Consider the following 20,409-nt stretch of genomic DNA (forward strand, 5'->3'; position numbering starts at 1 on the left):
AGGAAAAACAAAAGGCTGCTAACAAGGAAAACACTGAGAGGGAATGGTTTTCTTTTCAATGCAATATATAGAGATACTAGATTCTTACAGTACGGTAACCAAAATTAAAATTGCCAAAATACAGACTGGAGTTGCTATGAATGAAATGCTATTGGCAGGAGTTTGTTTCGATAAGCGCTAGGAAGTAGAATTTCCCACAGATGCAACCATTACACACACCATCAGTTTTAATACTATAATCCCTCCACTAGCACCTCCCGTGTACAAGGAATTTGAATCAGCTCTACTTACTCATTTCTCTCCAGACTGATGACTAGTTGCTTACTTTCAGCTTGTATTAGAAACTTCAGCATTGCTGGGTGACCCTGAAAAATGAAAAAGATGACAACTAAGTTCAGTGTCAATAACATTATTTTAGGGCCTGATCCTGCAATCCCACTCAAATCCCATCATCTTCAATGGCAGCTCAGTACCTGGCACGATAGGGACCTTGTTGCTAAAAGGAAGAACATAATGATATTAATAAGAGAATGGGAACTCTTTGCAATGCAACATCTCATAAGCAATATTTCACTGTTAATACTGAGAACGGCAGTATGGCTATGGGAAGGGTACCACACCTGCTTCATAAAGATGAAAGACTCTGAATACATTAAACAATTATATCACTTAGCTATCTTCTTGTCAGTCTGACCTCAGGAAGAGTGCCTGAACCAGTTTGTAAGACAGAATCAGAGTAGTACATTGCAAATCAGTTCCTGGAGACCTCCTAGAACATCCCCAATACAATTTTAAAACAATATTTTTTCTTTTTCAAATGCTGGTGCAACGACATCTTGCCACAAATTCCTCATGAAAGATCTCTCTCTCACTGAAGCGTTTTTAAAATGAACTACTACTGAATCTGCCTTAGGCCTTATGAGGCAGTTTGCAATTTAAGAAGTTCATAGTCATGTTTAATTCCCTCCTCACCTGTAACCAAATCTGTGGTACTGAGATTGGGGAGTCAGCTGTTTGGCTCCAATGAAAATACTCATGTACTTGAAGCTTCTACTTAAGTACTTTGCTGAATCAGGGCCTATAGTGTATAACCTCTTGGCAGTATGGACCTATGACCATCACTGGAACTTCAGTGGGAAATACAGAACTGCTGAATTAATTTATTTTTCCTAGAAATATTTGTAAATTGTAACAGGTATTTCTGTAAGCTTTCTGTAAAACAAACCAAAGCCCAAACAAAAACAAACCAAAACCCCCAATCTCTCCCTCCCAAGGTTTTTAAACTTTAAAAATCAATCACTCAATCAATAAAAACATGATAATTCCAGGCAGAGTGATCAGAAATTTAAAAAAATAATAATCTCTGAAAACATACAAGCTATATGATCTCACTAGGTCATCGAACACCATTGGAAATTAACAAATATTAAAGAGGAGGACTTTCTGTGCCAGATGTCAACTGGAGATCAGCACCAAAAAAATTAAATATCCCACTCTGGGACTGGGAGTCAGGACATCTAGATTATGTTTCCAGCATTGACACAATTTCTGTGTTACACTGGCCAAGATCTTCAATTCTCTGTTCCCCAGTTTCCCAATAATAATACTTCCCTATCTCAAGGGGACCTGGGGCTAAATTCATTAGATATTTGCAAAGCTCTAAGAGATCCTCAAATAGAAGGCTAAAGCCAGGGGTGTAGAGCAGTGGGCATTAAAATACTACTTTGCCTAGCGAGCCAATACCCATACAGTAATTCCTAAGTACTGCACTTGAATGCTGAATTACAGTTTATGTATGCAAAGTGATTCCTAATACAAAGACCACATTTACTGTAAGGACCATGTGATCATCTCACTTGTGGGGAGCATTGCCAAGTGGGATTAGGCCCTTTGACACGCAGAGGGGGGTTTTGGTAGTGGAGCCCAGGCCCTCCTACTCCACCAGGCTCCAGCCCAGGGCACTGTGAGGACAAACAAAGAGTCTGATACCCAGGAGCATCTTCAGGCTGCCTCCCTGGGCCACTTCCTACCACCTCTCTAGCATCCAAAGTTTGCAACCTGTAACAGGGAGGTGTAAGGGGATCGGCTCACCGCTTGGCACCTTTTCGCAGTTGGGCATGGCAGCTCTCTTCTTCTTGGGGCAGCCAGGTTTGTTCTAAGACTCTTCCCTTCAGTGGTAGTCCATACACAAAATAAGGGAAACTAACACCAACAAACTGAAGGGTATGCAAGACGGGGAAGTGCCTCCCTCTCAGAATATAACAGAAGCAAGTCCTCCCTTCCCTCAGCCCTTTCATCTGGGGATGCAAGGTAGAGGTCCTTTCTCTTCCCTTGTCTGCTCCCAAGTGAGCTGTTCTGTTCCCTTCTACCTCCTCCTCTAGCCTGTGCATCTCTTACAGGTGTGGTGGGGCAGGGCTGGCTAAACCCAGACCAGATCCTTCGCCCCTTGTTGGCAACTGACGAGTCTGTATACACATCACAGACCATTTATGCTCAGTTTACACCTTAACAAATAAGCTTAGTTGAATTGTTAGACAATGCTTTCTTGTTCTGAAATTCTGTTTGTAGTTTAAAAGAGTCAATGGACCTGTGCACTTAATTTGCTTTTGAAAAATTTAGGTCAGCCAGTCAGAGCTGAAACACTTGAATTTTAGTGATTTAGCATTTCACTGATTTATAGAGAAATGCTTCTGATTTATGGACCAAAAAGTCTGTATTACCTCAGATTGACTGAGTGACAGCATGTCCTTGAAGTATGATTATTTATAAATGATTTATAAATCATTAAAATCATTTAAAAATCATTTAAAAAATCATTTAAAAATGTTTTTTTTTAAATTGAAATCATTATGGGGAGATTGCCATATATGTGCATGTAGGACGTTGTGTCAGAATTACAAATTCAGTATAGTGAAAATCTGGCAAAACTCCAGCTCTCTCAAACATACCATTAAGTACAGACTGTACTTTTAAAGAGATATAGTCACTTCCAACTTAAATCATTCATTTCATAACACTAGGGTAGATTCACATGCAGTTTCCCCCCGGGCAAAACAATAACAATATTAAAATACTGTATCTTAGTGTACTTTGCGATAACTAGATCCCTCCACAGTACCAATAAATATTTCTGACTGCAGCCTTGGCATTCACCAGACACATGGGAGTCATTTATTTGCATGAATATTTAGAGGTAATTTTGATTACCACTTTAATATTATTGCACTGATTCCAAAGCCCAGAAGATATGCACACCACAGAATTTAAAGAGGACAAAATAGAATTAACTATAATGTAACACAGTAAAGAATTAAGATATTGCCGCAGCATAATGGGTTCTCCTAGCCTTAAGTTAACATGTAAATGATAGATATGTTTATTCATGAGTTCATAATAAAATTTCATTGACAGTCAATTAACATTACCAAGCTGTAATATAAAAATGATGCCAAGGAGAATGTACCATCAAAAGATAAAACTGTTATTTTTCAAAAGGTGCATAAGTAATTTAAAATAATATTTCATCCATAATACTGAGTGCTTTTGCTGCTGTTAGAGCAGGATGGTCTAGTGGTTTGGATTCTACCCTACAACATGGAAAATGGGGGTTCAAGTCCCTGTTCCTCTACAGAGTTCCTGTGTGTCCTAAGTGACTTGTGGTCTTGCTCCCAATCTGGAAAATAAATGGGGACAATAGCACTTTCCTATCCCACAGGGATGTTGTGAGGATAACTACACTGGAGACTGGGAGGTGCTCAGATATCGTGGTAACAGGCCATATAAGCTCCTTACATAGACATATTTCAAATGTGCAAGAGAATCAGAGATTATTCTGAAGAAAGTGGGTTTTAATATATAAACCTCTGAAACGTGCTGTACGTTATTATTTTGTAGGAAGTTATGTTAATGTTCCCCCAAACTGTTTGTGCATTTGTTGTTGCAAGTCTTTCAAAACTGTATTTGTTTCTTGTAAAGCATAATAATTTCCACTTCGAGCCAACTTTTTGAAAATGAGTTGCAAGATTCAATAGAAATTCCACTCTTGATAAACGCTAATGTCAGTTAAATGCTTTATATTTTCTGCTTAGAATAACAAACCAAAAAAACCCACATCGGTGTAGTGTGTAAAAAGTGTTATGTAATGTACAGTTTCTTTTGGAAAGAACCAAAAAATGTTTGCAGTCAATTTGTTGTAAGACACAAACAAAAATTAATGAGGGATACAGACCATTAATTTCCATGCTGACACCACTTATTCCACGTGCAAGATCTTTGAACATTATAAAATGTGAAACTAAAATGATTTTATTAAAACAAGATAACTTACACTACAACAAAACACTACAGACCTGCTAAGTCTATGACCACTTTTCCAAGTAGCCTATTGATTTCTGACCTATTCTACTAGGAAATCCCACCAACCCACTGCTTTTTCTGGTACTCAACTAGTACTCATATGAGACCAGAGAATGGTTTGTGTACGAAACAGCCATGATCCTAAGACCTTTAAAGTATTCTGCTGTTTTCCTCACTCATTTCCTAATTCAGGGTACCTAAATTCATTTCATTATGCACTCTCACACAACATAATTCTAAGGCACATACTTCTATTAGCTTGTACTCGGATTTATGAAAATGTGTGCAAATTCCACAGTTGTTTTTGTTTTGTTTTTTTGGTAGGTTTGAATTAAAATTAGTGAAATTTATTTACTCATCTGAGAAAAAAAAAAGCAAAACACTGAATAAATGGTACACAGTTTGAACTGGACCATTAGCTGAGGCCAAGCAGAAATTACTTGGACAAATCCCCTGAAAAATAGATAAAACAAACAATGAACAATTTAAATCATCTCTTGTGAATGAGATGCGAGGCTACTGTTGACAGAAACAGACCAAAAGAGAAAAAGATAGAACACATCCAAGAGCCAACTGGCAGGGAAGAAGCCCTCTCATTTCTTATAAAGGAACTAGAATCAATATGCATATTTTTACCTGCTGAGTAGACTACGCAATGACTTTTAGATTTAGTGCTCTCCTGGAACATGAATGATTCAGAAATACAAGCACAATATTTTGCCAAATGAAAATGTAAATTGACTAGGAAACATCATTTGTTCCATAAAAAAAATCCTGGCTTAAAAAATTACACGCTCCTGATTGGCTAAAAGCAGCTGCCACTTATGACGATATCCATCATTGGCTGGAACTATTTTTGTAAACAACAGATTCCTGGTCTGGATTTTTTCCCTGGCACTGAAGCTGCCTTCAGGAGAGCTCTCCTGTGGCTATCCTGCCCTTAACTTCCCCCTTCGAATTTCAGTTGAAAACCAGAGACAGAAGAACATTGAAGTAAAACTATTTATTAAACATTGTTTTTAGAAATCACTAAAAAGTATTTTTAAAAATCACAGGAAAGCTCTCCAGGACTTATGTAGTGAGAAAGCTCTCAGCTCAAGGTCAGAGCCAACGGCTGCGGCTTTCTGCTCTTTGCATTGAGTAACCACACAAGTGGCCCATGCCCAGGATTCTAGGTCATTCCCCAGCAAGACATTTACTGGTATTTGGGTGAAAAGTTAGATGACAGCATGGATGGTCTTGCAGTTTAAGCATTAGACTGGGTCTCAGGGGATCCAAGTTCAGATCCCAAATTAGCCACAGATACCCTGTGAGAGATGGGCTAACACATATACTGCAGCTGGGTGCGAGCTGCCTAGCCCAGGCAGATATTTTTAGCATGCTAGCTCACTAGCGCAAGTGTAGTAGAGGCTCTGGCAGCAGCTCAGGCTCTTAAGCCCACTGATCACCTGGGTCTCAGCTCGGGTGACTAGGCCAAGTCTCTGCAACGTCCACACTGCTCTCAGAAGCCCACTCCCTTCCCTAGGTTTCAGCACTCAAGCCCCAGCCTGAGACCCAACTTCAAAGTGTTGTTTACAAAGCTATTTTTAGAGTGCTAGCACGAGCCCCGCCAACCCGGGCTGGGAAGCTTGCTCTGCAGGCTCCCAAATGCTGTGAAGGCATACTCTATAGGTGGAGCAGTTAGCACAGTGCGTCACCTATTTTGGTTTGGGTTTCTAGGCAGTACTGGAATACAAATAAATAACTAGTTTGTGTATTTTGCATAGTCACTGGCCCATTGTTTTTGTCTTATGCCTCAAACTGAACCCACAGTTGGTGTGTTAACAAGAGATCTTTGAACTGTCCATGTCTTGATGGACCGACTAACCGGCAAATGTATTACTATAATAATAGCCACACAATCATCTTCAGCTTTCATGTGTGAAAATATTAATGGCCAATATTTTGGAGTAGATTTGTTCAGCATGTTTGTCACATCTATACTGGAAGTTTAATTACAAAGGGCATTGCCCATAGCATGTTTTTGTTGCATAGTAATCTATGAAAAAGTATCATTCATAGCTGTCCTATACCTTGCTTTAGGCTGCAGATTTGGCATTTACTGTGATCATGCTGTAGTGCTATTAGCTTTCCCCTTGACACTAGCTGCCGAGATCAGGATAGAAAATTTCTAAATAATTTTCTATTATATTGGAAGGAAGAGGAAGCTGATGAAGTAGCCACTCCTAAGTTACAGGACTCTGTACTTTCCTTACTATAAAAAGATTCAAGGTTTTTTTCTGATTATCATGAATGAGTTATGATGGAACTACTCTATCTAAAGAAGTTTTATTAGCATTTATATGACAGAAATAAAAGAATGTCTAATATAAAGACTAGAGAAATAGCATAAAATAAACAATTTGAAAGTTGAAATGTCTTCTATAAAATTTCAGATGTTAGTACTAATACATTTGGGAAGTCCAAATTTCAATCGTATAAAATGGCAAATCCCATAGTTGAGTACACAAATCAGTAGAGTGTACAAAGCATGTAGGCACATAAGTTTCTATTGTATTCACCCAAGTACCAATTTAATGACAATATGTGGTACTCGGATATAATAATCAGGTGCCTGTGTCTAAAAAAAAAAAAAAAAAAAAAGAAAATGCCACTAGTCAACACAGACCCAAAACAGATAGGCTTTGCAACTACAAAAATGACCTTCACATTTAACGATCAACTGCATGGGCTCTACAGTTCAGGTGAGGAGAAATAACCTTGTAAGACACAAGCACATGAAAATAGGTTTGGGGGGAGGTTTCAACCTTGTGCAAAGCTTAGGTCAGACATACATTTTACTAGATTTGCCCACAGCTGCCTGAATGTCATTTCCCCACATAATGTACCAGGCACATGCAAATGTGGCAGATTAATGTAATTTATTTTGACAGAAAGAGTTGGCTAGAGTCAAGCAGGTCTGGTAGTTATGTGCAATATTTGTAATACAGAAATATGAGTTGGTGCAAAAGCAAAGTAATGTGTGCTTAATGGAAGTTAAGAAATAAGAGGAAAGGGGAAGAAAAATTTTAGGAAGATAAATAAACTAGAATAAAAATCTCAATGGAACCCAAAATCTTCAGAATTAAATGAAATAAATATATCATTTAATTGCAATCAGCAATTAACTCTCACTGGTGCATAAATCACTCAAGACAATATTTAGAAATTGGCTCTGTGTCTGTGATTTGCAAACATCTCTTTGGTTTTGTCATGGTCTCTCTAAAGCTCATCTAGTGTATGTTTAGCTCAGAATCTTTGCTGTTTTGAGTTGAAAATGGTTCAGATCCCTAACCCATCATGAGAAACTGCCAATCACCCCCAATACTTTTCTCCCAAGTTTGACCTTAGTTGAAAGCAAGTGATGTCATTCTCATGAGAAGTAATTAGGGTGTTGGGTATTAATTTTCAATGGGAGTTGGGTGCTTAACTTCATCAGACTCCTTTGAAAACACCAGCCTAAAGTTCTGTGAGCCTGATTCAAAAAGGAAAGATTGCTGTTGACTGAATCAAATCTTGTAGTTCTGATCCAGCAAAGCACTTAGACACCTGGCTAAGTGCTTGGAAGAAAGCAGATGTCTGTGTGTTTGCTGGATGGGGCCTATATGCCTAGAACAAGAATGTGCAAAAATCCCCAAACCCCACCCTCCGAGAGGACCTCCAACATGAACTGGAACACTTCTACTGAAGAACAACTAGTTCAGCATCTATACCTATTCTCTGGAACTCTGCTGAGATTGCTAGTAACAGTGCCAATCTGTGTCAATTTTAACGTGGACACTTGTCAAGTAGGAACTGGACTGAGACCACCATTTCATTTCAACTATGACAGATAACTATTTTCAACAAGTACTTACTGAGGTCACATTCTAACTGATAATCTGGTGGTCAAAGTAAAGTACTGTACAATACAGTAGCTGGGGGCCAGGGGTAAGCATTGTGATGGGGTTTACAAACCCCGTACTGACCTGGAAATGGTTAATGAGCTCTATCAGTCTCACTCCCTACATCTGAAGTGGATGTTGGGCCTAAAGGAAAGGGCTAAAAAGGGGAGAGTCTGTTTAGTTGAGCACTGGCAGGGAAGGGGAGCAGACCAATAGCTCTAACTTGTGGAGAGAAGTCTGGCTGGAGCCTGGAAGGAAGGCAGACTCTGACACGGGATTCTCTGGATGTACCTGGGACTGGTAGATGGCTGTTAAGCAGGACTCAGCGGAGTGTGCTCCACCTGAAGGGAATGGATAGACAACTACAACCAGAAGGGCTGAGAACCAAGTCCAGCTAGGACAAAGACTCCATTATTTTGTGATTGTTTTGGACTTGGCCTTTGAACTTTGCTACTCCAGAAGGGGGTTGAACTTTTGTTGTGACCAGGCTGGCAGGCAGAGCCACATATGACCAGACCATCTGAGAAACTGAGGTAGAGCAGCTGCAATGCTGTGTTCCACTATAAAGAGGCACATAGGAAGTGGTGACGCAGTGACAACCTAGTGGAGAATATGGGCACTCAGCAGATCCCTGGAATCAAGGGGTTATTGGAACAAATACAGGAAAGCCAATGATAGAAGGGAGATAACCAGAAAATGCTTGCTGGTGTCCTCTTTCCCCACCTTTCGTTTTTGGAGGATGGGTGATATTTATGAATGGAAGATAGAAGACATTCTATGCCTGATGGCAGAGGGAGAGCAACACAGAAACAGCAGAGGCAGACCCAGCCCATCCTCCTGTAAACTTCTAGAAAACCTGCTGGAGATACAGCTTGCTGCTCCACACCAGTGGCAGAGGGCACAGCACCAGCAACAGGAGTGGCTCCTAAAACAGCTTGAGAAATAGGCTCTAAGAAATCTGGCTGGTCCTGGGAAAGGCTAGCTCAGGCAGGCCTGTAGCTGGATTAGCAAAGATGGATCCAAAAGACACTGAGGCCTTCCTCTGCACATGGCTAATGTGGCCAGCAGGGAGGAGTCATCTTGGGTGGCCAGCGCAGCCCCTTTTCTGACGGGAGTGGCCCAGGCAGCATATCAGGCTGAGTGATGAACCGACTGGCTAATATGCAGGGATGAAAACAGCTTTTTGGGGCTGGCTGGCCTTGACTCGGGAGACATATCAGCATCAGTTCCTGGTTAAACTATTCTCATAAGGAGCATGACCATGGATAACAGCCCAACAGTTTTGGGACCTCATGAGCCAGTGGCTGTCTCCAGAGACAAACTTCACACACAGACAGGGTGCTGGGGTATTGGGGGGAAACTAGTAAAGACAATGTGTGTCCTGAGTAACCTTAAAGCAAGGGTCACAGAAGAATAACCAGGGCTCCAGTCAATTCCAGACTGACAGTTCCCTTGAGGACATTTGGAGAGGCCGAATGACACGCTTCTTATGTGGGCACCCTGGCACGCATTAGTTTTCTGATCTCGGTAACAAATACAAATAAGTACTATAAGGGCAGGATCATGTTTTTTTTCCCCTCTAAGTGCCTGAAAAAAATTAACACAAATCATCAAGGTCAGAAATGTGCATTGCCTCACAGGCCTTACTCTCAAATGTCCCTCATTTCCAGAAACACCAGAGTTAACTACATTCCACACAAATCTGGGTTTCTCTCTCTTTTTCAGGTAAGAATTCAGAATCATGGAACTCAGGTACAGAAAATGACATACCACAGGGGATAAATCCCATGTCAATTTAAACTTTCTGCAAGAAGGGACATTTGTGTCCCTTATTTGTCACCCACTGATGTTATACATAGGGACCCCTCAAGGTTGAAAGGTACATTTATAAGTGTCAGAATTCTATACTGGCATTACATATCCTCACATCATATGGTAGTACCTACCTAAGAGAGAGGTATAGGAAGATCCAACAGAGCCAAGACTACCAAGGGAACCTTAGAACAATAACTAGAATGCAACCCAACACACACAAGTCCTCCAACAAGCATATCTATTTAAGATAAATTCAACAGAGTATTACAAACGATTTGCACTACTTTCCACCATAGAAATATTTCTCTGTCCTATTAAAAGTTCTCTGTAAACTAAAACCACAAGAAATGAAACAAACACTGGCAGACTACATGCCCTGCAAACACCTGTGAAACCAAATGATATTGCATGGAGACAGAGAACAAACATTTAGATTTTGTTTATATCGTTTTGCAAGTTCTTCAGGGCTGGGAACTCTACTGCATTTTGTGTTTTGTAAAGTGAAATGCACTCATCCCTTTGGAAGTAAATAATTAATAGCAAAAGAGAACTCCGCATTTTTCAGCAGAATTAATTTTTTAAGGAAGCAGCAAAGAACCACAGTCCTTTAATGCTTTTGCCTGGGTGAGTTCAGTGAAGGCACTTGAAGAAGTTCTTCACAACACACACACACACACAAAATATTTTCTTTCAGGGACATCAAAAAGACTTACAATCCCAAATTTAATTCATGGGATGATAAACATGCACAAACATGCACAGTAAAAAGCTTACACCGTTTCTTTAGCTTAATGTCTGGAAAGGCATGATGGCCAATGTAGGACTTTCTCCTCTCCTATTATACCACAAAACTCGCAACTTTTCCCCCTTCCATTTCCCAGATTGTAAGTCCATAATAGACATAGTTAATGTTGTATACAAACTGTTGGCCACATGATACCTTCTGTTATGTGATGTACACAGTAGCAACATGTGGCATATTAGGTCCCAAAGCAGTGAGGGTGGGGAAAGCAGCAGCTCTATGCCTTTTCCCTTGCTTTCCAAACACCACAGTAGCTCTACAGTGGAGTTAGGTTTCTGCGATTCAGGAGGGGAGAAAGAGGGAGGAGCCAGGGAAGAACCGCTAAATGCACCATGCTTCAACTCAGATTTCCAACCAAAATTCCACTCATCAATGGTAACTCCCTCTATACATCTGTAATCCCAGCCCCCCCAGTGACAGGCTCCATTGAAGCCAATTGGCTCCACTGGGTAAGGCTCCAAAGGGTTTCACTGAAGATGTTCTTGTTCTCTGAAGGCATCCTAAGATCCACGTTCAGGTTGAAAGGGTGGAGTGCCATACAAATTCTTATGTAGGCGGGCCAGGCAAATGTCCCACCCGGGCAGGAAACTTCAGTCTGTCCCATGGGAGTTCTCTTTCATGAAGTCAATGGAGCCATGACAATTTACACCAGTTGAAGGTCTGGACTAAGGTTTCATGACCTCTGCACAGGAAAGCACGAGGACACCATGCCTATTCTGGGGAAAGCCTACCTACAGCTTTACTACATCCTTTTTGAGAGGCATCTTTCTGAATCTTTTCAAAATAAATATTAACTGTCTGAAACAAACCTTAGGAACAGCATGGGTCATGTTAATAAAATCCAAACAAATCAGTTTTGTTCTTGAAAATAGAATTACAGCTACTGAGCATGATTCTCCACTCACATTGCTTTTACACTGTTGTAACTCCACTGATTTGCTGTGTAAGATAAGAATTGGGCCCGAAGATTGAATTCAACATTCAAACTGTAACTTTAGTGATCGGCCCATGAGGAAGTATACTAAACCATATCGAAGTGCTTCTGACCAAACCTACAAGAATCCACAGAAACTTCAGAAAGCTAAACTTTTAACCTGTCAAATGTTTTCTTTTGACCTATTTATTAATATTCTATTGAGCAGAGATCATGACCTCATTCCTAAAATGGTTATCCATTAAGGTAAAGCCTAAGTATACAGGCTAAAAATAGGTAAATCAATATCCCATCTTCACAGCAACCTTTGAGATAAAAACCATTCAGGGATACTCTAACAACTTGTTTTTTTAGGTAAGACTAATGAAATAGGGACCCAATCCTTTGAACACTTAGTCTAATAAGCACTATGACTAGTAGTAAGTGTTCACCTTCTGTAGGGCAGGACCCAATCCTGTGATTTGCTGTAACAACATGAAACATCTGTCAGAGATAAGGAAAACACCACCTGTATCCCTGCAGTAAGTATAAACATAACTCACTATTTGGTGTGTAGTACCTGTCCCTCTTTGTGTCTGAACCATTAGTCTGCTATAGCTACCAAGTCTGGGACTTTATCTCAAGCTGTATAGATTCACGGTTTAGCTCTGGAGATCTGGGGTTCTTTTCACAATGATGACCAAGAAAGACAAGTTATAAAAATGTACCTTTACTAGGGACCATTTAAAAGAAATTACCTCTAGAACAAATAGTTAAGACTTTTATTTATTTTATGATTAAATCTTTAGGCTTCTGTGAACAGCTGCTGATATTGCTCCACAATGTTCATTTGGTTGTAAAAATAGAAAAATGACAGTAGTTTATGTGCTGCAGTGGAAATGAAGCCTTCCGAGGAGGATGATAAAGCAGCAATGGTTATCTCAAGATGCAAGTGAAATAACCCATTGTCATCTACAATACCGTCTTTCATTTCAGTGTATTCCTTCCAAGTTCTCTTATTTCCTGATTGCTTATGTTATGGTCCCAGTAGCCAGTGCTGAAGAGTATATAACAACAGAGGACAGAACTGATTTGGAGAAAAATATAGTGTACTGCATTCATTTTCAATAGACACCCACTCTGAAGATGAATTGCACAAGAATTTTATGGAAAGGACAATTCAGGATTGCCAACAGAGTGGGGAAAAAATCATATACTTGTGATAAAGAAGGATGTGTCTACACCACATTATGAACTTCATTTTGTATTGTAACTTCCACTTAGCTCTGTGCGCTGAATATACATACAACCTAGGCCAAGGCAAGTCTATTGCAATGTAGTGAAGGTATTTGTCACCTCATTGAAGGACTACCACTGAGAAGCCATCACAGAGTAATGTAGGCCCATTTATCCCTTAACTGCTGAACAAATTCCACAGAACAATGGATTTTCTAAGAAGGGCAGCTGCATGGCTGATGGATAATGCAGTTCCTCAGCCTGGGCACCTGGAAAAAGTAGAGACTATATTGAATGGGGGAGGTTGAGTATTTGAGGAGTGGGACAATCATTGCCACATGGAAGCTGGAAGAGTAAGAGAAAGAGAGCCCTGGTCTACACTTACCTGGAGATTCAGCAGCAGTCAATGGGAGTAACTTGCATAACTCCCATCGACTGCTGTGCTTCCCTTCTGTGTGCTATCTTCACTGCACTGCGCCAACGGGAACTGTGTTCCCTTCAACGCAGCACTACGCCACTTGAGGGGGTGGATTACCAGCGTCAACTTCCTGATTGATTAAGCGGGTCTACACTGACGGCTCAATTGATCCAGAAAGCTCGATCTGACAACGGTGACTTTGCTGCCGTCAGTATAGACATACCCAGAGATAAGGCAGCACTCTGTCCAGTCTGAATGCTGACAAACCTCAGCCTCACATAAGAGGTGAGATCAGACACAGGGAGGAACTTCTCAAGACTAGTTTTCAAAGGTCTGTAACTCTTAAATGCTTTTAAGTGTACAGTGAGTGTGGTTAAGACATTCTTTTGCAATGCTTGTGCTCCGTTGCTTTCATGCCATGTCACCCCTGAAAGAAGTTAAACTAGAAGCCAGAGTGCCCACAGCTAGGTGGAACTCAGCAGGGGTGGGGGGATAGGTAAGCAATGGGGGTCTCAGAAGATATGAGGCACTGATTTGAGTGTTTAAGGTGCTGGACTGAAAAATCCCACATGCCAAGGAAGGACTCCGGTAAGAAATCCGAGTCTGGGAATGTGCCATATAGACCTAGAGTTAGGAATAGTGACTCAGCCTGGTTAGAAGCACATGGGATGCAGCAGTCAGGTCTACGCACTTGTTGTACAGTGAGTCCCCTACATCAGGAATCATGTCCTAACCTGACACTTCACTAACTGGTGACATTAAGATGGAACAGACTAGATTTTGCTATAAGTAAAATTCACAGTTATTATGCAGTATTTATACTGCATGTTTGACTCACCCTGTTCACTTTGCTATCAACTAGACAAATGAAAAATACAGCATTGCTGAAACACATTTTGCTCTGCTTATACAATGCTTTGCCTAAGCCTGTGCAGGGAAAACAAACATGTCTATTTTACAGTGAAGTTTTACAAAAGAAAAACTTCACAGAACAGACAGCTAGAACAGAACAGCTTTCTATTAGGGTAGTCTTAATTATTCAACAAAACTTGTTACAGAAGGTCCATTGCAATCTGAGTAATTGCAACGGGAACAAGCAGCTGAAGATAGCCACCAATTTAAAATCTATGCCAGTGGTCCCCAAACATTTTCCCTGCACGACCCCATTTTCAGATGTGTTGTTATAACCACGGCTTCAGACAGCATGGAAGTTGCAATTTAAAAATGGTGTCCTCCCTGCAGTGTGACCTCACACGCACTGTACATGCTAGGTCACACTGCAAGGAGGATGCCATTTTGCTTTATAAAACAGCATCCTCTGGACTGCATAATCACACACACATATGGTGCATGTGAGGTCATGCTTCATGGAGGGCACTGCTTTGTAGAGCAAAATAGCATCCTCTGTGCAATGTGACCTCATGCATACGGTGCCGTGTGAGGTCACACTGTGTGGGGGAGGCCATTTTGTAAAATGGAATCCTCTGCATACTCGGGATTGCCATGACCCCATCTGCTGATGAAGTGACTCCACTTGGGGGTCCCGACCTACAGTTTGCTGATCTATGCAAACTTCTTTGATCAACTCTTTCAGATAAACAGTCACATTTAGTAGATGATCCATCATGCATAGTGTTAAAAGTAAAGTTCATTTCCCTTCTAGTGACAGTGTCTACTGTGATCCATTTTTAGTATTGGCTTCTGCATAAAGAAGGATCATCATACTTTAAAAATGAACAGTGTAAATGAAATTCAAGCACTGACTAGGTAAGTCAAGGGCTATGCGCAACAGCTTCTAAACACCATGCTAATTGTATTCACCACACAGCTTGCAATATATTCCCCCAACAGCCAAATCCATTAGCACATTCCACACTCCAAGACCACACTCCCCCCGCATCTCCAGGACTCCAGTGCGCTTGCCCAAGCCTGTAACTGAATAATGAATCTGACAATAATTGTCACCACCCTTCAAGTGTCTCCTCTCCACCCCTTGGAACACTGCTTATTATTGCACACTTTTATAAAGCACCCATCTCTTTAGCCCCTGGGCATGGCCAGGGAAAAGGCTTACAATGAAAATTACACTCCTTGGAGGTTCACATTTATAAGAATTAAACTCCTTGATAATTTCTCCAAGTGCTGAATTGTTGTCTGCCTGGCTGTCCTAAGAGAGGAGTACCTGTGCCCCTTGCCATGCAAACCATCTGCTGTGCTGGGGAGAGGAGAAAAGAAACCACAAACAGATGGGAGATAGGAGAGCATCAGAAAAAATGAGCTGCTCTGGGGACCTGGCAGTAATGAGCATCTGGTTTGGGAAAAGGGGGATGCAGGGGGGTGCTTAGGTCAATATGTGGGGGAAATCAAAGGGCTAGGGTCAGCAGATACTGAAGACAGCTCTGAAATCTGCCCACTTCTGATCTCTTCTCAGTGGCCTGCTGATCCTCACACTCTCTCTCCTTCTGCCTCAGCATGGCAGTTTCTCCACCCCAAGAATGGAGAACCAAAGAGATTGGAGGGAACAAAGCAGAAGGGGGAGCCAGAAAAACAGAACACATTTTGATAAAAATGATCAACCAGCTCAAATGGCTAATTAGTGGTGCTATTGTGATTATTACAGCAATGATTTGGGGATATAGACACATGTCCCTTAGGAACTGGGCTGAAGTCTCCTGCTCATTTCATTGAAGTAAAAGAGCAGTAAAGGTACATACCAAATGCTTCAAGAGACCCCATAATTTCTTATACCACTGAAGTAGGATTTCAGATACTTTGTTTCCTCTCTCCAGCAACACAAAATCTGGCTGAGCTAAGTAGCCTATATGAAAAACACACGTATCTCCTTCAAGTCACATTTCATGCTCTCCAAACATCATTCTCTAAATTAGATCATTTCATATTCCTCAAAGGATATGGTTCCTAATTAGGAAGGAGTTTTCACCTTTCCATTTCCATTAATTCATTGTCCCTAATCTCCTTACATAATAATTTAATTCTGTTATCTATTGTTGTGGTTAATTCATATATAATCAATGTGTGATGAACAGATTTAAGTGGTAGGTATAAGTGTAGGAATATGCAGTATAATATTATAGGGGTATAGGATTGATAAGGATATATTATTAGTAAGGTTTATAATTAAGGCTGTAAAGCCAGCTTGAGGCATGACAAATTTCAGCTTAGCCATATCAGGCCTTATGTCTATTGCTCTCAGGCCTGAGTAGTTGACCCAAGGGTAACCCGGTACCAGCAAAGTTGCAAGATTATCGTAAAAGACATGGTAATGGGTGATGTTTGGGGAAATATGCTACAATGTGCCTGTCACTACTGCAAGATGCCCGATTACAACATTGTGGGAAATACTGCAATGACCACAAGTTACCATGGAGACTTATTGATGTAAATGTTAATGAAGATATGGGGAATGAAGAGGATTGCCAATGAGACGTGAAGCACCCCAACATTAATAGGAAGTCCAGAAAAGGGAAAAGAGGTGCAACCCTCATGCCTATGCATAAGAGTTATGGGCATGAGTGTAACAGAATAAAAGGGGAACTCCCCAGCATGAATAGGGAGGAAGAAGCCATCAGGAAGCCCTCCACAAATGATCACCTGTTGAGAGATACTCAAAAGGTACCATAGAGATGGGTGTATGAAAGCTCTGATGTTAGATATTTTATGGTTTATTTCTCTCTACGTCTTAATACTTGTGACTTTGTCCACCTGCTTAAAAAAATGTTAATAAAAGGACAATGGACAACTTATTAATGTTGTTGTGGTCAATGCTCTCATTCCTCATGTGCTCCTAGAGTCTCCAAACCTAAATGGTAATTAATAGTGGTTCTGACCCTGCTAATTCTGATACTGTAGTCCTTAGTGAATGAGAACCTTTGGCCCAGGTCACTGTGGTTTAAGATAGTACTGGTAATACTAACCCCATCAATATAATAAAGGTTACATCATTTGATTTCAAGATCTTGGAGCCTGAGTTATGTAGAAAAGGACTAGCTGGAATTTGTTCTAGTGGTCAGAAACTATTGTGGGCTTCAAACACTGAGAAATTAAGAAATGAATTAATACATTTAAGATTAAGAAATCTCAGATACCCAAATAGATGCATTTAATATCCTGAGTACACATGACAGTTCAACAGTCTTTGGAATAGAAACCATATGCAGCTCGCTTCTTTGAATGAACTCTCAAGGTTGCCCAGATGAATGCTTAAAATTGCTTAATTATTTGGCTTAATTTGCATTTTAGTTCTCCCCTTTTGGATCCTCTATGCTCCAGACCAGTCACTGTTTCATTGCACCAGTTCTGTGCCAAAAATCCCTTAACTCAGACTTCATGCTCTCTAAACATTCTTCTGTAATGTGTGTCTTAGATTAAACCTTCTTTGCTAATTTGTTATTGCAATCACAGATGTGCTTCTGGATTAATGTTCCTTTTTGCATGTGAAATAATGCAATGCAAGCCAGAAGTGAAGAGTCAGTATCTAATTTATTCTCCTTTAAACTGCAATTTGTCTTTGATGATCTTTTGAAGATGATAAATGAGTTACTAGACAAACAGATAACATATTTTTTATAAATTAATGGAAGAGGAGATTTCACTTCTCATCTCAAGCTACTCGGAATACTTCGAGGAACTTTCCAAGGTGAAGGCCAATGAAGCATTTTTAAATCCTGGAATGTGCTCTACTAGAAATAAAGATCTGAAGCTTTTCTAGGAAAATGAATAACTATACCAATCCATGAACTGTATTCCCACATTTTTCTCAGTAATTAGAAATGGGATTCATTTGCAAATGCCTCATCTGTACATCTTCAGGCTTGTACAAAATGAATCACTGACACTAACTAGGGTAGAAAGCTGTTGTCCAAAACTGTTGTCCAAAAAGGCATTCCTTATGATAAAAGGACAGTCTAGATTCTTTGAGTAGAAAAAACAACAATGTTCCTTACTGAGAAATAACCCATACTTCAAAATATTAATGGCCACCAAGGGGAAACTATGGCCTTTAAATAAAAGACCTGGATGCACACTTTGGTAACATTCTGTATTCATTTTCTTTCAACAGTTTTTGTGTCTTCCAGTTATTAATAATGTTATGAACTGGGCAAAACGTAATCTTCCCAGGAGATGAGTGTGTATGGTTTGTGTTATATGTAAAAAAGCAGAACACAGAGGACCAGGGAGACACACAGACAGCCTGAAGGACCAGCTGAAAGGGTGGTATATGACCTTGGAAGAAACCTGGGGAGAGGTTTTTGGGTCAGGGATGCAGGCTGGTAAGAGTGCTCTTGGTGCTGTGAGAAAAAGAAGCTGTTTCCTGCTATTTTATCCCTTTTCTATTCAGAGACACAGGACTGTGTACGCTCTTTGTAAGTAAACCAAACTACATCAAAGAAATACCTATCACCAATTTCTCCTTCTAACTGGAATAACCTAATAGACCCTAATTTTTTTTGCCAGCCACATGGGTCAAAAAAGGGGTAACATATGTAAGATATGATCTATGAGGAGGGCAGCTTATGTAGCAGAGTGATACATAAATATTCTTGTTGTAGAGAAGTTCCCAAAATATTTTACATTGGTAAACGAGCTAGTAAAAGAGAATCCGAGAGTTCTCCTCATTATAAATTAATTTCCATCACACAGAAGGGACACCACTTTATCAGACCAGGTCTATACTACAAACTTACATTGACATAAATTACATCACTCAGAAGTGTGAAAATCCACACCTCCTGAGCAACGCAATTATACTGACCTAACCCCCCAGTGTAGACACAGCTATGTCAACGGGAGAGCATCTCTTGTCAACATAGCTACCACCTTTCGTGGAGAAGCTCTCCTGTCGGTGTAGTACCGTCTTCAATAAAGTGCTGCAACAATGCAGCTGGGCCACCTTTTTTTTTTTTTTTTTTTTTTAATATATATATTTTAATGTAGACAGCAAAGCTCAAAGACAAATCCTACAAAATAGTATTTTCTAGGATGAGATCTCTCTCTGACACACCAAAAAAGTTTGTGCATTTAAAAAAAAAAAAAAAAGTAAGCCGTTGTATAAAAGTTATACAAATTAACATACTGTAGATCAGCAAAGAGCCTGTTAGGGTAAACCAGCTAGAAATATCACATCCTTCCTCCATTTGAAGGGCACACGGAAAAATAACCAACAAGGAGGAAACAGATAATCAATTATCAGTTCTGGCTTCAGTGTCATTGCTGAAACTTTTAGCCCTTAGAGAAAAAACAAAAATCAATACACTACAACAGTGTGAGATAACAGAAGGGAAAACATCTCAAAAGTCATTTGCAACCATGTTATAAAAGTTCAGTCACCTTCCTATAACTCTACCCCAGGATGTAAATGAATAAAATATTTTGTTTGTTAGTTAAACTGTGCAGAGAACAAAAGGGAATTTCTACAGGAGGCTCAAAAAGCACTTTAATTACCTGACCTCAGTTCCAGGGAGTAGAATGATCGAGACTATTTTTCAGCTCAATCTGTGGATGCTGGGGCCCTGTACCCAACAGAATTGTGGGAAGATACAATCATTTCAAGACCTGAAATCAGTCATGGGATTATAGAAGATGAAGAGCTAATGGAATAACTCACCACAAATATTACTTTCATTTTCCTTTCTCCAAGATGGCCGTTTACGCTGGGCTACACAGGGAGGTGAAATCCCCCTTTACTCAAAAGCAGGGGTTCTCAAACTGGGTGTCGCAACTCCTCTGGGAGTCAGGAATTATTAAGTATGGGCCGCGAGCCACCCAGCTCTGAAGGCAGCACTACCAGCAGCAGCAGCACAGAAGGCAACGGGGTGCTAAGTCTGCCGTGAAAAGTGATATTGACAAAGTTCCTTTGCACCCCCAGTATTAAACAGTAACTATTTTTAAAAAAAATAACTTTTCTGCTTATAACAACAATTTGATA

General features: G+C 40.2%; 1 protein-coding gene across 1 annotated transcript in view; it reads right to left on the minus strand.

The window, feature by feature from the left end:
- ADAM12 (ADAM metallopeptidase domain 12) overlaps positions 1-20,409 on the minus strand; it is a 282,924-nt gene that overhangs the window by 204,735 nt on the left and 57,780 nt on the right. The window contains exon 5 of the mRNA XM_067533368.1: positions 292-365. Coding sequence (XP_067389469.1) covers positions 292-365 — 74 coding nt within the window. The remainder of the gene's footprint in view (positions 1-291; positions 366-20,409) is intronic.

Source organism: Emydura macquarii, unplaced genomic scaffold (genome assembly GCF_026122565.2).
Source record: "Emydura macquarii macquarii isolate MOO-44397 ecotype Brisbane River unplaced genomic scaffold, CSIRO-AGI_Emac_v2 contig_3343, whole genome shotgun sequence".
Taxonomy (NCBI): domain Eukaryota; kingdom Metazoa; phylum Chordata; order Testudines; family Chelidae; genus Emydura; species Emydura macquarii.